Source organism: Danio rerio, chromosome 18 (assembly GCF_049306965.1).
Source record: "Danio rerio strain Tuebingen ecotype United States chromosome 18, GRCz12tu, whole genome shotgun sequence".
In the NCBI taxonomy this organism is placed as follows: Eukaryota; Metazoa; Chordata; class Actinopteri; order Cypriniformes; family Danionidae; genus Danio; species Danio rerio.
The window spans coordinates 10417382-10442196 of NC_133193.1; the positions used below are offsets into that span (position 1 = coordinate 10417382).

The 24815-nt window shown below is 35.6% G+C and overlaps 1 protein-coding gene across 1 annotated transcript in view; it reads left to right on the forward strand.

Moving 5' to 3' along the window:
* The window catches only part of sema3d (sema domain, immunoglobulin domain (Ig), short basic domain, secreted, (semaphorin) 3D), a 67388-nt gene that overhangs the window by 17848 nt on the left and 24725 nt on the right, over positions 1-24815 (forward strand). Inside the window, exons 3-8 of the mRNA NM_131048.2 lie at positions 11239-11399; positions 15031-15093; positions 16793-16912; positions 17033-17126; positions 20221-20349; positions 23454-23596. Coding sequence (NP_571123.2) covers positions 11239-11399; positions 15031-15093; positions 16793-16912; positions 17033-17126; positions 20221-20349; positions 23454-23596 — 710 coding nt within the window. The remainder of the gene's footprint in view (positions 1-11238; positions 11400-15030; positions 15094-16792; positions 16913-17032; positions 17127-20220; positions 20350-23453; positions 23597-24815) is intronic.

A 24815-nucleotide genomic window follows, 5' to 3' on the forward strand; every position in this document is an offset into this window, starting at 1 on the left:
GATAAAAGTCTCCGTTTGTTTCTTTACTTTCACTTTAGCGTTCAATTCCTGCCTCGTTTTGAGAAGTTGACTGAATGGAGTGTTTGCTTTATGCCACCGAGGGAAGTTATAGCTCCCTAAAAACTGACCCACAGCAGGTTAGCACTACTGAAACAGACCTTCATCCATATCAGGAAACTCGCGCCACTAAAAATATGAGTGACTGTGGTGAGCCGGCTGTTTATTTTCAGTTTCTCTAGCATAAAATCCTGCATGCTGTGCGTCGGTTTGCCATATTTTAGAAGTTGCGCTGTTGGGAATGTGACGTGAATGAGAGCAGAGAACAGACAGATGCCTGGTTTGTACATTGACAGAACTTTTTCCTTTTAAAGATATTTTCTTGAAAGTTTCTACAGTGAAAATCAATACAAGATGTGTTTTGTGAATATTTTGAGATATTCTTCTGAAAGAAAAAATCACACAATGCATTGTATTTTATCAAAATAAACAGTTGATGTCAGAATTATTAGACCACCTGAATTATTAGCCCACCTGTTTTTCCCCCCTCAATTTCTGTTTAATGGAGAGAACATTTTTTCAACACACTTCTAATCGTAGTAGTTATATTAACTTTGTTTTTCTATTTTTTATTCAAGATTTCTAAAGTCATACAGCTCTGGATAAGTTAAAATAGTGACTACTCTATATTTAAAAGTCTCCTTTGTCGTCTTGACAATACATAAAAAACGAAGCAACTGACGTAACATGATTTTTCCACAGAATTCACTTTTTTCAACTGCGAGTTCACAGCGCGAAACGGCAAAAATGCGAGGCGCAGCAGGCGGTTAAAACGCGAGGTGCATAGGGCACATAAGCAGCACACAAAACACTCACTGCCTCTAGTAAATCATTTAAACGATGCCTCTCTCGATGCATACAATTGCTTTGGTGTGATTGGCCCCTAATAGGGCTAATAATTTTGACCTTAAAATGGTTTTTAAAATACTAAAAACTGCTTTTATTCTAGCTGAAATAAAACAAAGAAGACTTTTTTTCAGAAGAAAAAAATGATCAGAAATACTGTTAAAATCTCCTTGCTCTCTTAAACATTTAGAACAGTGGTCACCAAACTTGTTCCTGGAGGGCCGGTGTCCTGCAGATTTTAGATCCAACTCTAATCAAACACATCTGAACAAGCTAATCAAGGTCTTACTAGGTATACTTAAAACATCCAGGCAGGTGTGTTGACGCAAGTTGGAGCTAAACCCTGCAGGGACACCGGCCCTCTAGGACCAAGATTGGTGACCCCTGATTTAGAAAATATATAAAGAAGAAAAAACTAATTCAGAGGGGGGCTAATAATTCTGACTTCAACTGTACTAGTACATTTCCCTTTCTTTCTTTCTTTCTTTCTTTCTTTCTTTCTTTCTTTCTTTCTTTCTTTCTTTCTTTCTCGTGTAGATAATATTGGACAGAGAGTTACTTTTTGTATCATAAGTTTTCATTTGTATTGTAATAAGTGTATACTTCATTATTTATTATTATTATACTTCTGTATTTAGTATGATCCTGTATTTTTTTTGCGTAGTCAAAATTGTAGGTCTATCAAGAACAAATATTATGCAGATAATTACATTTTACATCACTTTTTGCCGTTAGTGTATACATTTTAGAGTGCAAATTTCCATTCAGTTAAAACTTTAAAAGTTATAAGGAATCTATAGTATAAACATTAACATTAATATAAAATGTTTTTGCTAAAATTCAATATACTGGAAGTCCAAATAAAATAAACAAATTTTCTGGCCTCATTGAAAATATTTTTTCTTCTGATTATAAAAATAGCACTTATATTTATTAATGGCATTGGGAACTTAATGTAATATGTTGTCTCTTAAAACCTTTTTGACACATTGATAATTCAGAATTTTTTTTAATGAATTTAGATATTGTTGTATAACTGGATTTAACATATTTTACCTGAAGACAAATAAATACCACTGCACTATTTTTTGTGAGATGGAGATTAAAAGATTATCCGATCGTTTCAGCTACAGCGAGCAGGTCAGTTTGATCTGTCTTCCACTCCATGTTTGGTGCGGTTGGCTAGGATGCAGAAGTACAGTCTTTCACAATCCATCATCTGAGCAGATGCTCTCATAAAAACATAGACGGCGTTTCTGCATCGGTGCACTCTTTAAAAACAGAGTGTGTCATTATCCAGAAGAATGCAGGACTCGTGCACACCTCAGGGTTCCTCTTGTTTTTTTTTTTTTTCCTCTTAAAGCAAGGGAACATCTGATCTGCGTTAGATACATCCCATAATGTTCTCTGGAGTCAACTAAAATATCCTTTCTGTCGAAACATCACTCCGAGATGACAATGTCCAGTAAAACACATCAAAATGTTATCTTAAGGTTGTGTAAATATTTCTATTAAACACAGACTCCCTCAGCATAAAGATCTTGAGTTGATCGTTTTATGAGTTTGTTATTTTTTTCTTGTGTTCGACATATAGTGTACATGCATGATGGCAAAGACATGCATGACATAGCGTTCTGCAAACACAAAGCTTTGTTTTGCAATAGGAACTCAAAGTATGCTATACAATAAATTTATAACCAGCTCCCAGTTAGCTGGGTCTTTCTAAACAGATGTAAAACAACCAGGTTATAAATACAGCCATGCGTCTCTCTGATGTACTGTACACAGTTACACTGGTTTCCATTAGTTTGGCTCTCTTCCCAAACTTTAGGCAGGATATTGATTACACCTAAGAGTGTAATCCTTTACCGTCTGAGAAATCTTAAAAAGAAGTCTATGTGACATTAGTTTTTATATGTGTAGCTTGGTTTCGGGTCAACAGCCTTAATTTGTCATGGCCTCTAATTGTGCATTACTTCATAGGTTTGTATTTCACTCATCAGCCTTTATGCTTTGCATTTGCCTGAAGATAAATGTTGTACCTGCAGTGCTGTAATGGTTTGCAATGTGAAGGTTGAACTGTACAGCACAATGTAAAGATTGATCTGAACGGACAATGCTTTCTTTATGTTTCCACTGGGAGTCTGTGTTGCTTTTAGGAATAATTATTAAGTCACCGCGATCAGCAAACCGCAGAAGTGTGCCATTAAACTGTTAGCTTATGAAACTGGAATGAGAAGTTCTTATTGGAGTCAGTTCACTCTGTTGCCATTTTGGCAGTGTCTTTTCTGGTCATGGAAGTAAAGGCCCTTTGTACTCTGAATGAAGCCATTTTCCAAGCTTTCAATATAACAGAATATAAAATGGAATTATTATGTAGCAAATTTAACTTCATACTTAATTTTGCATTTACATACTTACTTTTAGTTTGTTCTTTTTTATTCTTTTTGGATCTTCAGAAACATTTGCTACCATAGATTTCACATCCATATATATTTTTTTAAGTTTGGTTTAAATATTTAGGATTATAAGGAGCCAATTTTGTACAAATGACCCTTACGAACATCACTACTGTGTATAAATGACGGCTGTTACATTTAAAAAATGTGTGATGTTGTTTAGTACTGCAATACTAATATTAATTACGCTATAACATTTCCCTAGAAAAAATCTGCTTTTATTGGCTATGTTTTTAAAGAATTTATTTATTTTATGATATTAAAATAAACAGGTAGGTTTTTTTTTCAGATCTAATTACTTAAAATTCAGACTAAAAACTGTGTCATGGTGCAAACTGTGTCACAGGGCTCTATTTTGACGGTCCATGCGCAGAGCGCAAAACACAGGGCGCAAACGCTTTCAGGGCGTGTCAGAATGCATTTTTGCTAATTTAAGGACGGCAAAATCTGCTTTGCGGCTTGGCGCATGGTCTAAAAGGGTTGAGTTTATTTTCTTAATGAGTTATAGGTGTGTTTTGAGAATAAACCAATTAGAGTCTCATCTCCCATCACCTTTAAGAGTCAGCTGCGTCGTGCCAAGAGCGCATTCGCTATTTACAGGGCGCAAAGTAAGTCTAAGTGAAAAAAAATGAGCATTTCACTAGCATACAGTTAACAGTTAACAGTTTTTTTAACAGAAAACTGTTAAACAGAGCATCTACTGCGTGAGAATGAGAGACAATGGATGTTCTTTCACTTTCGCTCTTGGATAGGGAAACCTTTACGCAAAGACATCAATTAGTCTATAAATAAATAATTGCATTTGTTAAGCGCAAATATTCATTTCAAAACTATTTCTAAATTCAGTTCTAATTTCCAGCAAACGAATAAATGAACAATAAAAACGAAGTGTGCTCAAAAACCTGAGTTAGGCTATATCCTAAAACACATGCTGTGCCCCATATGGTCTAAAACCATACAGGTGGGCAAATCTAAGCTTGTTTTAATAAAACAAATATAAATATGGATATAATAAATAATACTGCTAATAATAATAACATTATACAAAACCCAATTGTTATGAATGAACTGAAAAAGCCTCCCGAGATGAAGAAGACATAAAAGCAGTGATTTTTCATATTTATGTGGGCTATAATAATATGTTTTGTAATATTTTAATCCTTTATATTTATATCCTATATCTATTCTTTAGTTAAAGTTTTTCATATGTAATGATATTTGCCTATTGCTCTCTTGTGTGTATTAAGCAGTGTGTAAGCGAGGCGCCGGAGTTTAGACCGGGTTTGTTTTGGTCTAATAAAAAATCTATTGTAGTTTCTCAAAATAGCAACGCGCCAGCAGTGCGCCTCAGAACGCCTTCCTTTTTAGACCAGAAAGCCTATGGGCACACATCTGAGCGCAAATGCATTTGCTATTTAAACAGCGTAGCGCAACGCCTCAAAACGACTCTTGCGCCAACCTGAAACTACCAAAAGACTATTGCGCCACGCCTTGCGCCATATTGCGCCGGGTGTATGATAGGGCCCATAGTGTTTTTAAAACATGTGTTGGCATTTTACTCTCTCGTCTTACACTCTCTCTCTTGTCTCCTGCCATAAGTATTCATTTTCAGCTCTAGTTAACCTTTGGGCCACTCCAGCCAATAGTAAAGCAGCAACTACTGGGGAGGTGGGGATAAAGATACTAAACCCAACTGACAATATAATATTATTGCAAAAACGATAATTGTGCTATATATTTTGCAGCCCACTACTGTATATTTTAAGACGTTTATAAATGTAAAACGTAAAACAAAAATCTGAACTTATATACAATTAAATATGTATATGAATTATATACATAAAAAAATGAAACCTAACTCGTTTTGTCTTACTCACAAAAGAAGGTATAAAACAAATATTTGATGAATATTGATGTTTAATTAGCATGAGTTGTTCAAACTACTAGCAATAATATATTTTGTCCCTTCTGTTGGTCAGCATTGGCCCTCATCCACATCTAATGTATGCAGTAAATCAACTTCCATATATAATACATAACATAATATTATTATATAAAGGAAAGATTTAATGGTGAATACATTGTTAGAGTATGTTTTGTCTTTATTGCTTTAAAACTGCCGTATTGTTGCATTTTCTCCCATTCATTTCTGTTATTGCCTCCTCCTTATGCTGTCTTTGATACTACTTAATAATCTTTGTAATGGAGAGACTTTCAATGAAAAGTTTAAATAATTGTCTAACAGTAATTGATAGACCACTAATGTGAGGGCTTTATTCCCCTGAGGGGTCCAGAGAAATCTCCAGAGCTCTTCTTTGCTAAGCTGGGATCTTTCAGCAGGCCTCTGTCCTAAAACTGTTTGCAGAGCAGATTAGTGTCATCTAGTCAGGCATTAGGATGAAAGAGGTATTATTTAGGAGAGGATTTTTTTGTCTTATAAATATTGATCAGAAATGACCTGTCCTCGACCCTGAACCTCAAGAAAACACATAGTTAAGTCCTAAGATTTATTCACCTTATTGAGTTTCTATACTCAGTACCCCAGCGCCACATGATTCAATACTAATGTGCACTCATATACAAATCTGATATAGGGCAATCTATGCAAATTGCATTCAGGTTTATATTTGAATTTTGCACATATATAATTTATGTCATATATGCAACATTCATTCATTCATTCATTTTCTTTTCGGCTTAGTCCCTTTATTAATCCAGGGTCGCCACAGTGGAATGAACCGCCTTATCCAGCACATTTTTTTACGCAGTGGATGCCGTTCCAGCCGCAACTCATCCCTGGAAAACATCCATACACTCATTTACACTCATACACTACGGACATTTTAGCCTACCCAATTTACCCATTCCGCATGTCTTTGGACTGTGGGGGAAACCGGAGCACCCAGAGGAAACCCACACGAACGCAGGGAGAACATGCAAACTCCACACAGAAATGCTAACTGACCGAGCCGAGGTTTGAACCAGCGACCTTCATGCTGTGAGGCGACAGCACTACCTACTGTGCCACTGCCACCGCATCGCCTTAAATGCAACATATAGTTTGTAATATTGCAAAAATTGTCACTTAAGCATATATATTTAGAAATATTTTCCCATTTTTTATGACTGAATGTTCAAATATAGTTTATATATAGGGCCCTATATGCACACACATAAGTTAAATCTCATTACTTTTAACATACATTGACATATTTGTATTTCCAATGGTTCCAATATAGAGAGAGTTTAGGTTCCCCAACAGTTATGAAAGGTAAGCCCAGCCAATTTTTAAGAAATTAATTAAACATTGGAAATGAAAATGAAAACCAGATAAACAATTTCATTATAAAACACTGTTTGTAAAATATCTGCAAAAATTGAAACAAATTTTTTTTTTCATTTTCACTGTGAAAACACATCCACCCTGTCATATCGATAAATAAGCTGAAGTTACCGATTTAACATTTTAATTTTACTGCATTTCTGGGTCAAGACTGCCAATATTAAAAAGAAAAGCCAAACTGAAAAATAAAATACAAACATAATTTTTAAAAAGCTTTAAGCAAATTTTCATTAATCATTATTTTTCAATAATCATTACTGTTCAGGTGAAGAGATATACTTGATTATAAATAAATACAAATAATTAGACTAAAACTTTAAATCTAATGGTGGCCAAAGACTTTTGCGTAGTACTATATGTTGAATATATGACATTTTTTAAATATGTAAAATCCAAATATGAACTTGTATGTAATATAAGTAAATTGCATATATTGCCATATCAGATTTCTATGTGGGCGTCCATGGTAGATAACGAAGGCTAAGAGATACCTGTAAAGACGGAGATGAAGAAATGCCAAAAAATGAGTGGCTATGTGAAATTCAGAATTCAGAACTAAACAAAAAAGAGATTTGGAAAACACAAGCAAATCTGCAGACCTGCCTTCAATGGCATACACTGCCAGATTTTCTTGCTTTAAGGCTGCTGGCAGATGGATATGTTTGTGAGCATGGAGAACAGAACATAGGGTGGAGAAACGTTCGGATTGTGTCCAAGTCTACAAAGACCATGCATCGTGACGTGTTTCAAAAATATCTCAAGAATTATGTATCTAGAGAGCTTGGTTATTACGCACCGAAGAGAATACGAACAAGGATTAACAACGTCACCTTTGCAGATTTCATGTTGGTGTTGATAGCCTGGAACGATTCTGCGTATTTGGGTTATCTTGACAGCTTTTGGCTTACCTTTATTCAATGTGCAAACCGCAATCTGAACCGCATCTCAGCTGTCTAAGCGACTAACCAGCATTTATCCACAAGAATAACAGAATGTGTCATTGCTCCCTCAGAGAGATCCAGAGGTGAAATATGAAACGTCCAGCAAACGAACCATCCAGCTAATCTGCCGTTTCGCTGACGTGCGAGAAGTGATAGGTGGAGCAATTATATCCAGCTGAGGCTCATGGCAGGTGAAATTAGGGCTAGATGAGGGAGGTTTTAGGATGTTAAGGAGAAGCGTGAAAACTTATCAGGGTGGAATCTGAACACACAGATGACAGATAGCCCCGAGGTTATGATTACAGTATATCATAGCGGATATGGAGATAATGGTGCCTCTCAGTGTGTTAGACGTGTGAGAGATTATAGGCAGAGGGCCATAGGGGAGAGATGATAAACTTTTTGATTTATTATTACACTTCACAGTTATGCACATAGTCAATTTCACAGAAACGCGCATACAAGCCATTTATTTTGTTTTTAAATATCCTCTCTTGGGTTGGTGGAAGCACCCGCTCAATCACTTGCAATTAGTGCTGGAAGACTTATGCCGAGTTCAGACTGCATGCCGCGATTTTTAATTGCCTGAAATCACAGGCAAATCGGTACTCATTCAGATGAGTTACAATCACAAAGTATGAACTACCGAAGATGCAATCAGAGAGAATTGCAGATGAATCGACACCTGTTCAGGGCTCAACAATAAGGACTGCCCTATGGCCCGGGGCCAGTGTGAGAGACGCTTGGGACAGTAGACAGGATTATTACTGGCCCGAATGGGACAGTGCCGCCTTGTCACTATAAAGTTTGATTTGCCTATGACTATGCCAATTGTGTGCATTTTAAGCTTGTGCTTTTTAGTCTTAAAATGCTTAAAACACCATATTGCTTTTCGGATCCTCTCATCTGATTTGATGTTTTAAACATGATGTTTCTGTAACCTGATAACAACCAGTACAATGAAGTAACGACAACATGGCCGCAACATCAAATAATGAGGCTAAAGTATCTGTTTTGTTACGTCTTGAAAGCAGAGATTTACATGAGAACACAAGAAAAAAATTAAGCAATTATTTATTTATTTATTTATTTATTTGTTTGTTTGTTTGTTTGTTTGTTTGTTTGTTTGTTTATTTATTTATTTATTTATTTGTACAATATGCCAGTCAGCCACCTTTTGTTAAATAATTTCGAACTGCAATAAAATACCTCCACATTTTCCATAATGCACTTTTTGTTTGCATACGTAGCACTGAATTTTGCTCATGCATTTATTAACATTTTTTTATATTGAAATTCTAGATTCACAGATGTTATTTTTGACACATTATTTAAAATATGTAGCTAAAATTAAATGAAAATTTTGGCAGGGCAAGTAAAAATCTGAACCATTGCCCTGATTGGACCAGTAGAAAAAATACTTAGCATTGAACCCTGCCATCATATATTTGGCATGCTAAATATCTTCGAATATCGATTTAAATCATTCCGTATGAAATGTGTTCTGATTGAAAATAACATTGGCGACCACCTACAGCCAATGAGAGAGCAGCATCCACTAGTATGGGTATCTGTGTAACCCCAATAGTTTTACACCAACCAACCCGATTTGAGCTGGGATCGAACAAGCAACTTTCCACAAGGGAGTCGGTTGCTCTACCAAGGAGGCCAAAGGAGGCATCTGTATACATTTATCTACACACAGCTATAGTTTATAGGTTCAAAATGCATAGCATTTTGTCAATGTGTCAGATTATATTGTTTTGAGTTCTTCATTTTTGTTTTGTTGTAAACAAAAAGCATGTCATACTACAGTACATGTTGCTTCCTGACTCATCATCACTTACTATCCTAAACAATGTGTGTGTTTATAATAATCTTGAGGAACATCGTTGAGAGGATAGAGGGAGTATTATTGTTGCTATTGCTTCACGATCATTCCTGTACTAGGTGTATAATTCCACCTAGTAACACCAGTACCAGTCCATCTGTCATTTGTAATGCCATGTTTGACAGCTGTGTATAGAAAAGCTGTGTACAGATGTCAAGGGGTCACAGAACCTGTCATGGAGGGCTGAATGTAAAAAAAAAATCATTAATGTGCTGGTCTTTCTGTTTGGAAATTGTGAAGCATTCCAGATGTGGTGTTGGACTGGTTGTTGTAGACTATGACACACTATCCAATCTTTGCACCCTAATATGCCTATTTATGTTAAAAATCAGAATAACACTCTATGTGTACAGATTGTGCCAACATTTGGTTGAAAGCGTATATATAGTCTGACCCCAGCAATAAGAACTGCATGAAAATGTACATTTCCATTATTTAAGTACAATACTTATACAGCATTTATTAATCCTTTTTCAACATTTACTAATGCAATATTAACTCCAAGTTGTGCTTGTTACCATTAGTTAATTTACTGTGAGTTAACAAGAACTAACAAATAACAACCTTTTTCCATTAGCTAAGGTTCACAAAGATGTATTGTTCGTTGTATGCTCATGTTAGTTGATACATGAACTTCAGATTGGAATCTCTTCTGGCTGCAGTTTTTGGACCTAATCTGATCACTGTCTAGGATTAACCATTATATGGTTTGCTTCAAAAAATGATAACCTTTTCTTAACCTCAAAGTGGTACCTGATCTAAATTATTTTGTTTGTCTAAACCTGTGTTTATACAATAGGTTCGTTCAGTGATGTTAAATATTGTTCCTGTCTTGATTAAAACCAGTTAATTCAGACCATACCATTGTAAGTTCACTTTTTCAATTTAGAAAAAGCACATGTAATAAGGATAATTTACATAATAAGGACATAATAAGGATATTTATGTTTTATTTTTAGCAAATTAGGGGTGAAATTTAGGGGAAATATATATAAAATCAATATATATATATATATATATATATATATATATATAAAGATAAAAGAGTTCATGTCCTCACATAAAATATGATCACACATCTGATATTAGCCCAACTATGTTCTCTTAATACATAAATGACTGTGGTAACTGACATTTTGACATACATATATATGCATGTGTCTATTCAAGGTGTGACACGGTGGCTCAGTAGTTAGCACTGTTGCCTCACACCGAGAAGATCACTGGTTCAAGTCCTGGCTGAGTCAGTTGGCATTTCTGTGTGGAGTTTGCATGTTATCCCCATGTTCATGTGGGTTTCCTCTGGGTACTTCAGTTTCCCCCAAAGTCCAAAGACATGCGCTATAGGTGAATTGAATAAACTAAATTGGCTGTAGTGTATGTGTGTGAACAAGTGTGTAGGGATGTTTCCCTGTACTGGGTTGCAGCTGGAAGAGCATCTGCTGCATAAACTTATGCTGGAATAGTTGGCGGTTTACCTGATGAATAAAGGGACTAAGCCGAAGGAAAATGAATAAATTAATGAATAAATGTCTATTCAAGCACGCAAAATGTGTTATTTTCATAGTTTTGCCACTCCAAAAATTGATTCATATTATTTACACACATTCTTGTCATCTGTAAAAAAATGACCTACAACCTTACAAAAAAAAATATATATATTAGCACTTAATTTGTGTGATTCTCATTTGTCTTCTGCAGATCTGATACATTCTCGAAGTGTAGTACCATTTACGGGTTCCAGCGAAGGGCAGCATTTTCAGACAGTGTTATTGGATGAGGAGAGAAGCCGATTACTGCTGGGAGCCAAAGACCACGTCTACCTACTGGACCCAGACAACATCAATAAACACCCCAAAAAGGTAAACACACACACACCTTAAAGGGCTCACACCTGCAGACATGTAGAATCGGATCTCTGTGTAAAGGACTTAACACTATGTGTGGTCCGAGACACAACCTAGCAGTTTTTTTCTTCCATAGAATAATTCAGAAAAACTTTTACTTACTTTCAGACTGGTTGTTTCATCTTGCAAAAGCAGCCATGTACAGTGTTTGCAATAGAGAATAACGGGCTTAAGTGTTGTCATGTTTAGGTGAAGCATGTTCTCTTGTCTCTTGATTCAAACAGTTACTTTGACATTAGTCATTGGTTTAAAACAGTTTAAACCAAGATGGATGGGTAGATAGATAGATAGATAGGTAGGTAGACAGACAGACAGACAGACAGACAGACAGACAGACAGACAGACAGACAGACAGACAGACAGACAGACAGACAGACAGACAGACAGACAGACAGACAGACAGACAGACAGACAGACAGACAGATAGATAGATAGATAGATAGATAGATAGATAGATAGATAGATAGATAGATAGATAGATAGATAGATAGATAGATAGATAGATAGATAGATAGATAGATAGATAGATAGATTTATTGATTTTTTTGAAAACTTTTTTTTGTATGATCCTATAATAAAGATTTAATGAAAAAAAAAAAGTTAACAACACACTCAGGATGTTTCTAAATAGTTCTTCTCTGGTTTCTTTGTTCTTGACTCTTGATTTTATGTTGAAATATGTGTCTATCTTTTGCCAAACAGGTGCATGTTTATTGTGGGAGTAAATTTATTATCTCTTTTTCGCTTTAAAGCACTTGACTTGTCAGCTGGTAGTACTCCTGCACTTGGACATCTTAATCTGGGTTGAAGTGCAAATCAAAACTGTTTATAGCTTTTTAATCTCACAAAAATACCTGATAGTGTGGTTTAAGAGCCTCTGGATATGTTTAGCCTGCGAATACATTTGTGGTGTTTGAGTGTGTTTCTATTTGTTAATCTGCCCTAAGAATCTGCCTTTTTTTCCATCTAATACTTTCAATCCAATCCAAGTGATTTGAATGATATTCCCTCAGTCTCACCTCAGAGTTACTGACCTGACCCTTCACTATCACATCTGTCAATCACAGCGATCCCATGACAACACTACATCATCATCACCTTCACACAAAACAACCCCCCCAAAAACAACTCTTCCATCATGTAAAGACATCCAAAGAATAAAAGCGTATATTTATGAAATATTCTTAAACTAACCTGTATTACTAATTTAAATACATATGTATTTACTTCTACACGATTTTTACACTTTCATTTTGATGCAGTTAAAAAATAGCCAATACTTTTAAAATACACTATATAATCTAATGTGTAATCAAATATATAATATAATATAATATAATATAATATAATATAATATAATATAATATAATATAATATAATATAATATAATATAATATAATATAATATAATATAATATAATATAATGACAAAAAAGTGTTGACAAATGGTGGAAAAGTACTGTATTTAAAAATGTTGTATGATCGCTAGGGCCACACGGGATCTGCACGCGCAGAATTCCGCAGATTTTTAGCTCATCAACTTTGACTTTTTACTTCAGTAAATATGTGTAAATTTATATTTATTCAGTTTTTTAATGAATTTTAGTAATATTATTGTCTAATATAAAAATGTTCATCTGATTTATGTACAATGCAGTTGTACATAATGTAATAATGTAATGTAAAGTAATATTTTCTGTCTTTTAGTAGATATATTATATGAGACTTGCTTTGTTTACCAAATAAAGTGAATCTATTTGGATCTGCATTTTAAACATTAAATAAAAGTTAAAAAGATATTATTTTTTATTTCATATATTAAGGTTTTCGTTATGATACTCCTAAAATAATTCTGCATAAATAATTCTATGTCCGCAGATGCTGTCTGGCCCCAATGATCGCTTATCTATCATTTTATCTATTAGAATAATTACCTTTTTAAATAAGTTCATTTAATTTAATATGTTTGTTGTCAGATTCAGAATAAATATGCTGTTTTGTTTGCATAAATATGTTACAGTAAATATTTATTAAACAGTACTTCACTCATATTTTCACATTTCATTGTTCAGATCCAAAAGTCTCATCTGAAATTTTCGAACCACTGTTATAAAATAACTTACCTAATTAACCTAGTTAAGTCTTTAAATGTCATTTTAAGCTGAATAGTAGTATATTAAAAAAAATATCTAGTAAAATATTCGGTACTGTCATCATGGCAAAGATTTTCATCAGGGGTCGCCACAGCAGAATGAACCACCAACTTATCCAGCATATGTTTTACACAGCAGATGCCCTTCTGCAACCCAGTACTGGGAAACACCCATACATTATTTAATTCACATACACTATGGCCAATTTAGTTTATTCAATCCATCTATAGCCACATGTCTTTGGACCGTGGGGGAAACCGAAGCACCCAGAGGACACCCACATGGGAAGAACATGTGAACTCCACACAGAAATGCCAACTGGTCCAGCCGAGACCCAAACCAACAACCTTCTTACTGTGAGGCAACAGTGCTAAACACTAAGCCACCGTGTCACCATATAGATTCAGAATAAATATCCATTCATTCATTCATTTTCTTTTCGGCTTAGTCCCTTTATTAATTCGAGGTTGCCACAGCGGAATGAACCGCCAACTTATCTAGCACATTTTTACGCAGCGGATGCCCTTCCAGCCACAACCAATCTTTGGGAAATCGTTATAAATATGTTACAGTAAATAATGATAATACAAATTTGACATTTTTCTATATATGAAGAGTTCAGATCTGAAATTTTTTTAAGTAAGCATTTTTCTCAGCCTCCTATATTTAGATTCGGTGAGTTCACTCTAAAAGCAATGAAAATAACTGATTAATCTCCATAAATTGTAAATTACTGAACCTAAAAACATGAGACTGCAGAAAAACTATAATTTTAGAAATTTGAGATAGCATTTAGATGCTTTTCCATCAGAACTTTACATATATACACACAAATATAAGTTTACGCAAGACATGCAAGTGTGTGTTGTAAACTCATCTGTTCATACTTTTTTTCCCCCCGATTTGTATAGGACACACTGAACGGTTTTAAGTTTGCGGTAGGTACGACAATCTTCAAAAGCGGCATCATGTAAAGTCGTCTCACGAGCGTGTGTAATCATGGATTTCATATTACATGTAGAGACGGCTCTTGGAGGTCAAGGTCAAAGGTCAACCCTGCGTATGCTAAGCGCTTAAGCCTTTTATAACACATGTTTGCAGAGACAGGACCAGCGGCCCCTTCATCACTCTTTATCTGAACATCGTCCTCCCTCTCATGTGTGTACAGTATTTCACGTGTACAGCTTTTCATCTCTTAAATACACAATGGATTACACTCTGTTTAAATTCCTGCTTTTGAGTCACGGCATGATCTCAGTCTAAATCGAAGTTTTGGTATGGTTTACATAGTCCGTTGGTTTAGCTTTCTGTTACAGTGTCAGGAGAGACGATTGTAAACACTTCTGCTGACTATAAAGTTATATAGAGGATAAAGGTTTTTGTTGCTCCTGCTTTTCATTGAATGTCTTGCTTTTGTGTGTTTTTTATTTGCAGTTGAGCTGGCCTGCTTCGAGAGACAGGGTGGAAATGTGTATACTGGCTGGTAAAAACCCTCTTGTAAGTATCAGTCAGATTATATGTCTGTTGAATGAACATTTCAATACACAGACACTCTCTAACTCAAAGCTGTCTTGTAAAAGAGAGCTGTAACATGTTTAACGTCAGCCTTTCAATACAGTTTTTCCCCCCTGAGATTTATCGAATCTATTTGAATTTTTTCTTTTTTTTAAAGAAAAATTTAATTCAAGCAGAAAGGCTTTAATGAGCTGAAGTTATATTAAATCTTAAACAATGTTACTAAAGTTTTTTTTTTTTTTTTTTTATCAATCTCTATTCTTTTTAACTTTCTGGTTATCAGAGAGGGTTTAAAAGTGTGTTACGATTTCCACAAAAATGAACCAACATAAGTGTTTTAAATATTCATTCATTCATTCATTCATTTTTTTTTTGGCTTAGGTTCTGATTTATTAAAGGTCACCACAGTGGAATGAACCACCAACTATTCCAGCATATGTTTTACGCAACACCCTTCCAGCTGCAAAGCAGTACTGGAAAACACCCATACACACTTATTCACACACACCCATACACTATAGCCAATTTAAATAATCCAATTCACCTATACCGCATGTCTTTGGACTGTGGAGAAAACCGGAACACTCAGGGGGAAACCCATGCCAAGACGGGGAGAACATGCAAACTCCACACAGAAATGCCAACTAGCCCAGCCGGGACTCGAACCAGCGACTGTCTTGCTGTGAGGCAACAGTGCTAACCAATGAGCCAGCGTGCCACCCCGTTTTAGATATTGATAATATGTAAAAGTTGATTGAGTTGATTTATTTCATCGTAAAGTATTTAGAAATAGAATAATGAAAAGTCAATTTAGCGCTTATTTTAGCTGTAATTATATTTATATATGCTGCCTTGGAGAAAATAGATTTTTTACAGAAAACTATTTATTTGCACTTTATATTTATTGGCAACATTTTCATTTTATACAAAAACCCAGGCTACACTTAAATATAAAAAAGTTATTGTATTAAACAGAAAAAAAAATTTTTTAAAGTTGCACAAATTCTATTTAAAAAACTATATTAGTCATTTTTTGACCTTTATCTTGAAAAAAAAATTAATTAATTTTGTTTTCATTTTAATTAATTAAAACATTAAAAGAAAATTTATTAAACATTTTTCATAAAAAAACACTTTAGCCCAGTGTAGTGATAGCCAGTGTAAACTTGTAGTTTTTTGTTAAATAAACTGCAAACAGGATGTAGTTTGCCTTGGGAGACCCTACCAGGGGCATTAGCCCCCAACAACATAGCTCTTAGGATCACTCAGGCACTCAAAGCCCTCCACCACGATAAGGTGGCAGTTCATGGAGGAGATTAAAATAAAAATAAAATAACAATTTACACTCAAAATATGATGGCTAGCATACTGCGTAATTAAAATATGCTACCTACTTTTTGAACTGGAGGTAGGACAATCTGACAAGGTAGGACAAATCAACAGAACATCGCCTCTGCTCATTTTGTTAATTTTAAATTTTTAGTTTTAATTACTTCGCCTCCAAGTAATTTTGGTCCTGATTTTATTGCTTTTGTCATTTTGCAAATGAGCTGCTATGTCTTTGATTCAAATTTGGCAAATATTTTGTTGCTATTTTGGTGTCTTATGCAATGACATTCATCTCTGTTTTAAAACTGACCTAAACAATGCTAAAATATTTTCTCCCTTTCTCTTGCTGCAGACTGAATGTGCAAATTTCATACGAGTTTTGCACAGCTATAACCGGACCCATGTTTACGCCTGTGGCACTGGAGCCTTCCATCCTACATGTGCCTTCTTAGAAATTAAAGGTCACAAAGAGGCAAGCAAATCAATTAATGACTGAGTTAAAGGATTACTTGTCTATTTCATTGACTAATATTCTTAAAAGACTTATTTTTTCCGTATGCAAGTTATGATGTGTGTTTTATGCACCATGCAGGACCGCTGGCTGCAGCTTCACAGCAACACTATGGAATCTGGCCGAATGAAATGTCCTTTTGATCCTAATCAGCCTTTTGCTTCAGTGCTCACAGGTGAGACCTGATTTAACAGCTCTTCCTTCTCTAACACAAACCTGCTGTAAAGGGCAATTGACTCTTTACACGGCTTTCCCTCAACAAAAAATCTGGTTCCTCTGTTCTGTCTGTCAGACATTTGCTTTTGGCTTCAAGTTAAACCAACCCTCATGTTTCCAATGGAAGGTTATAGAGAAATGTCACACCCTGTCAAGAACACCAGCTGTAAACTTTCCTCTCTTTTTTTCTTTTTGTGTTTCATTTTTGCATTGAAGCCTGAATTTTTCCAGCTGAGCAAAGTTTGATTAATTATAGCTATTAGTCATTACAGATCCTTCCTTCCTACCAGAAATTGCGTTTCTGCAATGTAATTTTCATAAATAGACCTGAAGACGAAAAGTTTTCAAGGAATATATCTAATCCCAGTTGGTCTGATTATACAACGTCATGGTCTTAACCAGAGGTGGGCAAACTACAGCCTGTGGGCCATATGCGGCCCGCTGAACACTTTCATTCGGCCCGCGAGGGAGTTTTTATAATGCTGCTTCTGAGTAACGGTTTGGTTTCAGAATTAGTAAATTAATAATGTTATTTATTATTTATTGTTATAATAAATTATTTATTAGACAGTTATTTTTGAAGGATTTGGCCTTTCACTTGGTTTGCAAAACTTGATGTAGCTATTCGGGTCTAAAAAGTTTGCCCACCACTGGTCTAAACTATCACTTTTATGCAGAAGATATTTAACTTTTTTCTGTCTGTACACCCACTTTATCCACCCAAATTGATAAAGTGTCTGCTTGTGTGAAGGACATTAATGATAAACTTAACTCAAATTCTTTGAAACTCAACATGGACAAAACTGAGATCATTTTTATTGGCACTCCAGCGCTTGCCAGCAATATTTCAACCAGTTTCTCCTGTGAGATTGCTGTCTCTCACATTAAAACATCTACTTCTGTCAAAAATTTTGGTGTAATCTTTGACTCCACAGTCTCCTTTCAGTCCCACATTAAATGTGTTATTAAATCTGCATTCTTTTATTTATGTCGTATATTGCCCAACTGCGTCCCTTCATTATTAGAGACTGTTGTTCATGCATGTGTTTCTTCACGCATTGACTACTGTAATACCCTTTTCATTGGTCTGCCTGCCAGCAGGGCCGGCGTGTCCATAGAGGCGACCTAGGTGGCCGCCTAGGGCGGCAGTATAGAGAGGGTGGCGTCCGCGACACCTCCCTTACCACCTTTGTCCTCAGATATATTCGCGCATAGACGACAGAATAGAGAGGGCGGCATCAGCGACACCTCCATCAGTACCCGTGTGTCCTCAGCTATATCCGCGCATAGGGCGGCAGAATTGAGGTCCGCGACACTCGCGCGTCCTCAGTTATATCTGCGCGTAGGGCGGCAGAATAAAGAGCGAAGTGTCCCCGACACCTCCCTCCCTCCCTCCCTCAGCACCCGCGCGTCCTCAGTTATATCCGCGCATAGTGCACCGGAAAAGAGGTCTGCGACACCTCACTTCATTTTCATAACCGGTCACTTTTGTTTTCACATTGGGGTTGAGGGCGGCGTGATCGTCCTCTGCCTAGAGCGGCCGTTCAGCTTGCTCCGGCCCTGCCTGCCAGCCTCATCTCCAGATTACAATATATTCAAAACTCTGCGGCTAAAATACTCACTCATACCAAACGTTCTGCTCATATAACCCCAATCTTGTACAACCTCCATTGGCTCCCAGTTGCATACCGCATTAAATTCAGAATTGTCTTTCTCGCATTTAGATCCTTAAATGGCCGAGCTCTCTCTTATATTTGCAACATGGTTGTCCCCTACACCCCTACATGCTCTTTACGTTCCTCTGACTCTGGTCTTCTTCCTGTCCCTTGGTACCGCCTCTCTTCAATAGGGGGCAGATCATTTAGTGTTATTGCACCCAAACTTTGGAACTCTTTACCATGCTCACTCCGTTCTGTTAATAATATCTCTGAATTCAAATATTTACTTAAAACTCACTTGTTTTCTGAATGCTTCACCACTGTTCTGACATACTGACCACTTTATTTGATCCACCTGCACTCTGCTTATTTGTCTCTTAGGTCTTGTTTTGTATTTCCAGTTTGTTGTATTTGACTCCCTGTATGTTTGTGTACCTAATGTTGTCTCTGCTTGTTTACTTTTTTTTCCAATGTCTGCTTGTTACAATCTCTTTTTGTTACATTCTTTGTAAAGTGTCCTTGACCTCTGGAAAGGTGCTATATAAATAAAATGTATCATTATTATTATTAATAGTTTAAAAAGCTGCCATCATTTATACTCGTCCTCATTTTAGTCCTAGATTTAAATGAAGAAATGAGAATGTTTTGCATTAAAAGTTGCATTGCAACAAAAGTTTACACCTGGTCACTTAATGCCCTCCAAAACACATAAGAAACAGAGTTAAATCTGATCGCTCAATACACTTCAGGAGGTAGTTTGGGATGCATTCCAGACAACACTGGACACGTTTAAATGCATCTGGTTGTTAAAACCACACATGTCAATTTTACTCTTACAAAATAATTATAAAAAACTTGAAATCAATCAATCAATCAATCATAAAAGCCACTTAACTTTAAGTAAAGAAAATGCACCACTTTTTTAGTTGATAATATAAGTTGAAAATAATTTGCTTCACTGTAGCCTCCAAATCCAAAGTACGTAATGCAAATGAGGATTTAACTTTTGGGTGAACTCCTCCTTTAACAGTGTGGCTGAGTGTGTTTGTTTATTCGCACTGACAGGCATAATTAACAGGGGAAAACTCTGGGAGAACACTAGTGTCAGAGAGATTTACTCCAAACCGCATAGAGAGATGGGTGAGGTGGAGTCGAGGCCCAAATCCAAATGTTAATCAGATTATTCAAAAAACATAATCCAGAAACCCCCGTTTCTTTTCGTGGAAACTGCAGAGACAGTCATTTGTTTATGGAACATCAGATCTCATTTGGAATTGTATATGGCACGTGCGAGAAAAGGGGAACGTAATGGTGATGGTTGATGGTCAGTTGCTGTAAACGTGACTGACCGCAGGTCTGTGTTTATGCTGAGATGCTCTCATTTAATGTTTTCAGATCAGTATCTGTACGCTGGCACGGCGTCTGATTTCCTGGGCAAGGACAGCACGTTTACCCGCTCTCTCGGCCCACCTCCACACCAGCAGTACATTCGCACAGACATCTCAGAAGACTACTGGATCAACGGTTAGCATTGCTTAACAATCCGGTTTAATGACTAAATGATAGGCTAGCTGTTGCTGTTTATAGCATTTTCTTTCTTTTTTTAGTTGTTGAAGACTAAATAGGCACTAAGCTATGCATGTGGGCAAATGCTTTCAGTTTAGTTTCAATTGATGGCCTGGGTTACCTAAACTGAGTTTTTTTTCATGCATTTATTTCTCAAAAGTTTCAAACATTATTAATAATAAAAGACTCAGTTCATTTGCACAAATTAACAATAAAACAACAATATTATTATAATTTATTTTTGTGTTAACTCTCAATTTTAAGTATCATTTGTCTAGTATCTAATGCTGTGTGAACCTTTCTGTGGAGTCATTCTGATTTCTGCTGATTTAGTGCTCATAAACCATTTTTTTTATCATCAATGAAATTAGTTGATCTACCTGACATTTTTGTGCAGCTGTAATGCATTATTTAGGATTCTTTAATATATAGAAAGTTAAACAAACATGGTTCATTAGAACAAAACTCTTTTGTAACATTATGAACTTGTTGATTTTCACTGTTGATCATTGTAATGGCTCCCTGTTGAATTAATTCATTGTTAAAATATTTGAACAGTGATGCACTGTATATTAAAACAGCATTTTGTTCACACACTCATAGTAACACACATACAAAACCTAAATGTCAGAATGAGGAAAGCCAAAACCACTGAAAATTGCACAGTCATTAATATACTCTTACCACAAACTGATTTACTGTGAAAAATGTGTTAGTGCTTTAAAAGATGGCAAATGTGAGGTTTGTTGCCTGTGTGTCTATGATATATAACTCTGATGATTTACAGAAAAAAATACTTTAGTCATAAATTGATGAGTCAAATCACTCCACAGGGAGGAATGAATGGATGGCCAAGTTGCCAAGTGCAAAAAGAACCATTTCTGTTATTAACTCAACTCTAAGGTTTTTTATATACCCGTAAAAAGTGTCAAATAGTTCACAAATGTTATTTTTGGACTTCCACACCTTGATATATTAAAACGTGACACTAAAAATGTAATACAATATAGTACTTCTTACTGCTTGGACTCTAATTCTTTATATTGCAAAAATAAAATATTGAAAACCCTAGACCTCTCTTATAATCTACCCTTCTGTCCTCTCTCTCCCTTTCTCTTGCTCTAATTCATTTGTAAAAAGTCCAATATAATACAGTCTTTGTGTAGTCGTTGAGGTAATGACTGTCTTTCTTCCACCTTTTCTTTCCTTCTAAATGTTAGAGCCGTTCTAGTTTCTGGTGCAATTTAATGGAGTTTAAAACCCACACAGTCTATTTTCCAACCCTAAACACCCATTTACTGTCTGCTGTGGGTCCTAAAGGAAATGCCTAGCATTTACACTAAACATTAGAATACAGTTTTGTCTTTATACTCTCTCACACACACACAAACAGCGGGGTCTTAAACATTTTAATATGCTTTCAGGCTTTCTTACAAGTCTTATAAAGGGATTGTTGGATTACCATCACAGATATAAATTAAATCTGACCAGCTTTTCTTTCTCTGATCCCAACGGAGGGCAAGTTTTTTTCTGCCCAGCCCGTCTCAGACACCTCAATCCTGATGATTGACGATTGTTGTTTGTGTTACGTTTTATGGCAACTTTTTCCTAATACACAATAGCTCAGTTGACTAAAAAGTTATTGTATTAAACAAGATTTTTCTAAAAACCATTTGAACAAAATTATTTGAAACATTTACCAGTTGACCATTATCTTCACCAGAATATTGATTGTTTTATCATTATAAACTAATTAATAAACTGTTCTTAATAAAAAAGAAAACACTGCAGTGTGTAAGTTTGACACCCAGTGGTTGAACTAGGTATTGTACTCCTGGTACAAAACACACACAAGCGCAGGTTGCCAGATTGACGACACTAAAAGGAGCAGGCCTGACTGTCAAGCCTAAAGCAAAAGAATATTTTCCATATTAAAATGAGTTTTTGTTCTAATCAACACCTGAAATGTATATTTTAGAAACGGCATTTATTTCTTGCAGCTGAACAACCGAAAACTGACAATTATCACCTCAGGTACACCTCATGTGCTTTATTCAGTGATAAATGCTAATAATGTGCATTTGAATGCCTTTTTACATGCAATTTTTTCCCATACTACTGAAAGCAGCAGCAGATCTTTAAAATAAAGTAAACCATTTGAAATTGAACTTTCGAGCTTTGACTCTGTGAAAACCAACACATATCAGGGATTCAGCATGTACATTTAAATAAAGTTAAAGGTTTAATATGTAATAATTCAATGATAAAGCTGATAAATTTGTTGAAGTGCAGCAAGTGCACTATTCTGCGCTTCTGAATAGCTATATTAAAATTTCTGTCCTGTTTTGTTTGATGCAAAAAGCCAAAATGCTTATCACTGCATCTCTCGTCATGCAGCATGTTGTTAGAACACAACCTACTCATGTGAAACTCTAAATCTACGTCTTATTCTGGAGTCTGCTACTGTCCACCGAAGGTCACATTTTAGTCGCGGATTTGTGTTTTGTGAGCCTGTCTGACCGAATAAATGAAATATGCTGTTTTACAACAACACAACCCGGGGTGCTGAAATATAATTGGCTAAAGTGGCATTAAGCGGGTTAAAGAACCAAAAGGCAGCCGTTCTGGCATGTAACTCACATTTTCAAAGCTGAATTTCTGACTTAGTATTGTTTTTCAGGTAAACAAGAATATTCACTCAGCATGTTTCTTAACAACTGCAAACATATTATGGTATTTGTATGCTTTAGAAGAGTAAAAAACTTACATACAACACCTTTAAGCCTAGTTTTACTAACAGCCAGTGCAAAAGTTTAGTTTATTTAGGTTTTTAGGCATGGACTCAGTTGTTTTTGCAGCAGACCTTATAACATTTGCATTTATGTTAAAGGTACTCTTACTAAAGTATAGTTTATGGGAGAAGATTAATTTAAGTTTGCATTTACTGGTAACAATTTTAATAAGCGTCCACACTTTCTTACAAGATTATAAAGGGATTGGTTGGATTACCATCACAGATATAAATTAAATCTGATCAGCTTTTGTCTCTCTTATCCCTACAGAGGGCAAGTTCATTTCTGCCCATCCCATCTCAGACACCTACAATCCTGACGATGACAAGATTTACTTCTTTTTCCGTGAGGCTTCTCGTGATGGGAGCACTACAGACAAGAGCGTGCTGTCTCGTGTCGCCCGGATCTGCAGGGTAAGGCCCGTCCTCACGCTGCCTGATCACAGAGAAACTCACCTCATCTCTCTGATCCTCCTCAGAACTGAAGATTAAATGTGCTTCCTCTGGGGGGAGAGGCTTCCTGGTACGTTTCCCTTGATGTGATCTGCTGAAAGAGGACCAAACCACTGTCAGGCTGGGTAAATCAAAGTAGAGGTCTGGCCATGTAATTGCTGCCTGGACTGTCATTCCTGATCAGATGATCAGAGTCCCTTGGGTTGAGAAATTAATGTGTTAAGTGACTCCATTGTGTTAACACACAGCTTAAAGGGATAGTTCAAAATATGACAATTTAAACACTATTTACTTCCTCAAGTGGTATAATTTTCTTATTTTCTTAATACAAGATTTTTTTTTTTTTAAAAGAAAGCTGATATCCTGTAACCATTGACATCCATAGTAGAAATATACTATGGAAGTTAATGGTTACAGGTTTCCAACATTTTTTAAAATATCATTTTTTCAATATCAATAGGAAATAAAAGTGTAAAATAAGTAAAAAGAATTTTCATTTTTTGAGCGAACTATCCCTTTAAAAAAATGTCCACTATGAAGACTGGGGTCATTACCCATAAATAATCAAGATGAATCATATGGAAGAAAGTTCAAAGATTTCATTGATTGCAACTTCGTCATTTTAACACCCTTCGAGGGCACTGTTTCCAAGGATATTCCTGAGGATTGTTAGCAATTGAATCTCTTCCACAAGGTCGTCATCAAATCATACACAGGATGGAAGTAATTTAGGCATCGATTGCTCACCAAAACCTTGAGTTTGATTTAAAATGTTAATACTTAAATACAAAGCATGTGGTAGGACAAATACAGTACATGTGGAAATACTACTATTTTTTTAATTTGTAAACTGAAAAATGAGTAGTCAGTTGGCCGTTATTGCGAAATAATATTATAAAAAAATGGAATGACCTTAAAGCTTAAAGGAAAAACTCAGGAATTAGAGTTTTATTTTCTGAAACACAAAAGAAAATACAATTCTCAAAGCTAAAAAATCAGTTTCTAGCTTTATTTTTAATGTACTTTTTGTTCACCATTAAAAAAAAATTCAAACAGGTTTGGAACAGGTAGAGGGTAAAGAAAAATGAGCTGAACTTTCCTTTTAACAAAATAGATGGGGTTTGTGTGTATATTCTGAACAATATCTTAAGCATACATCCACTAGACTGATTAGAGTTGA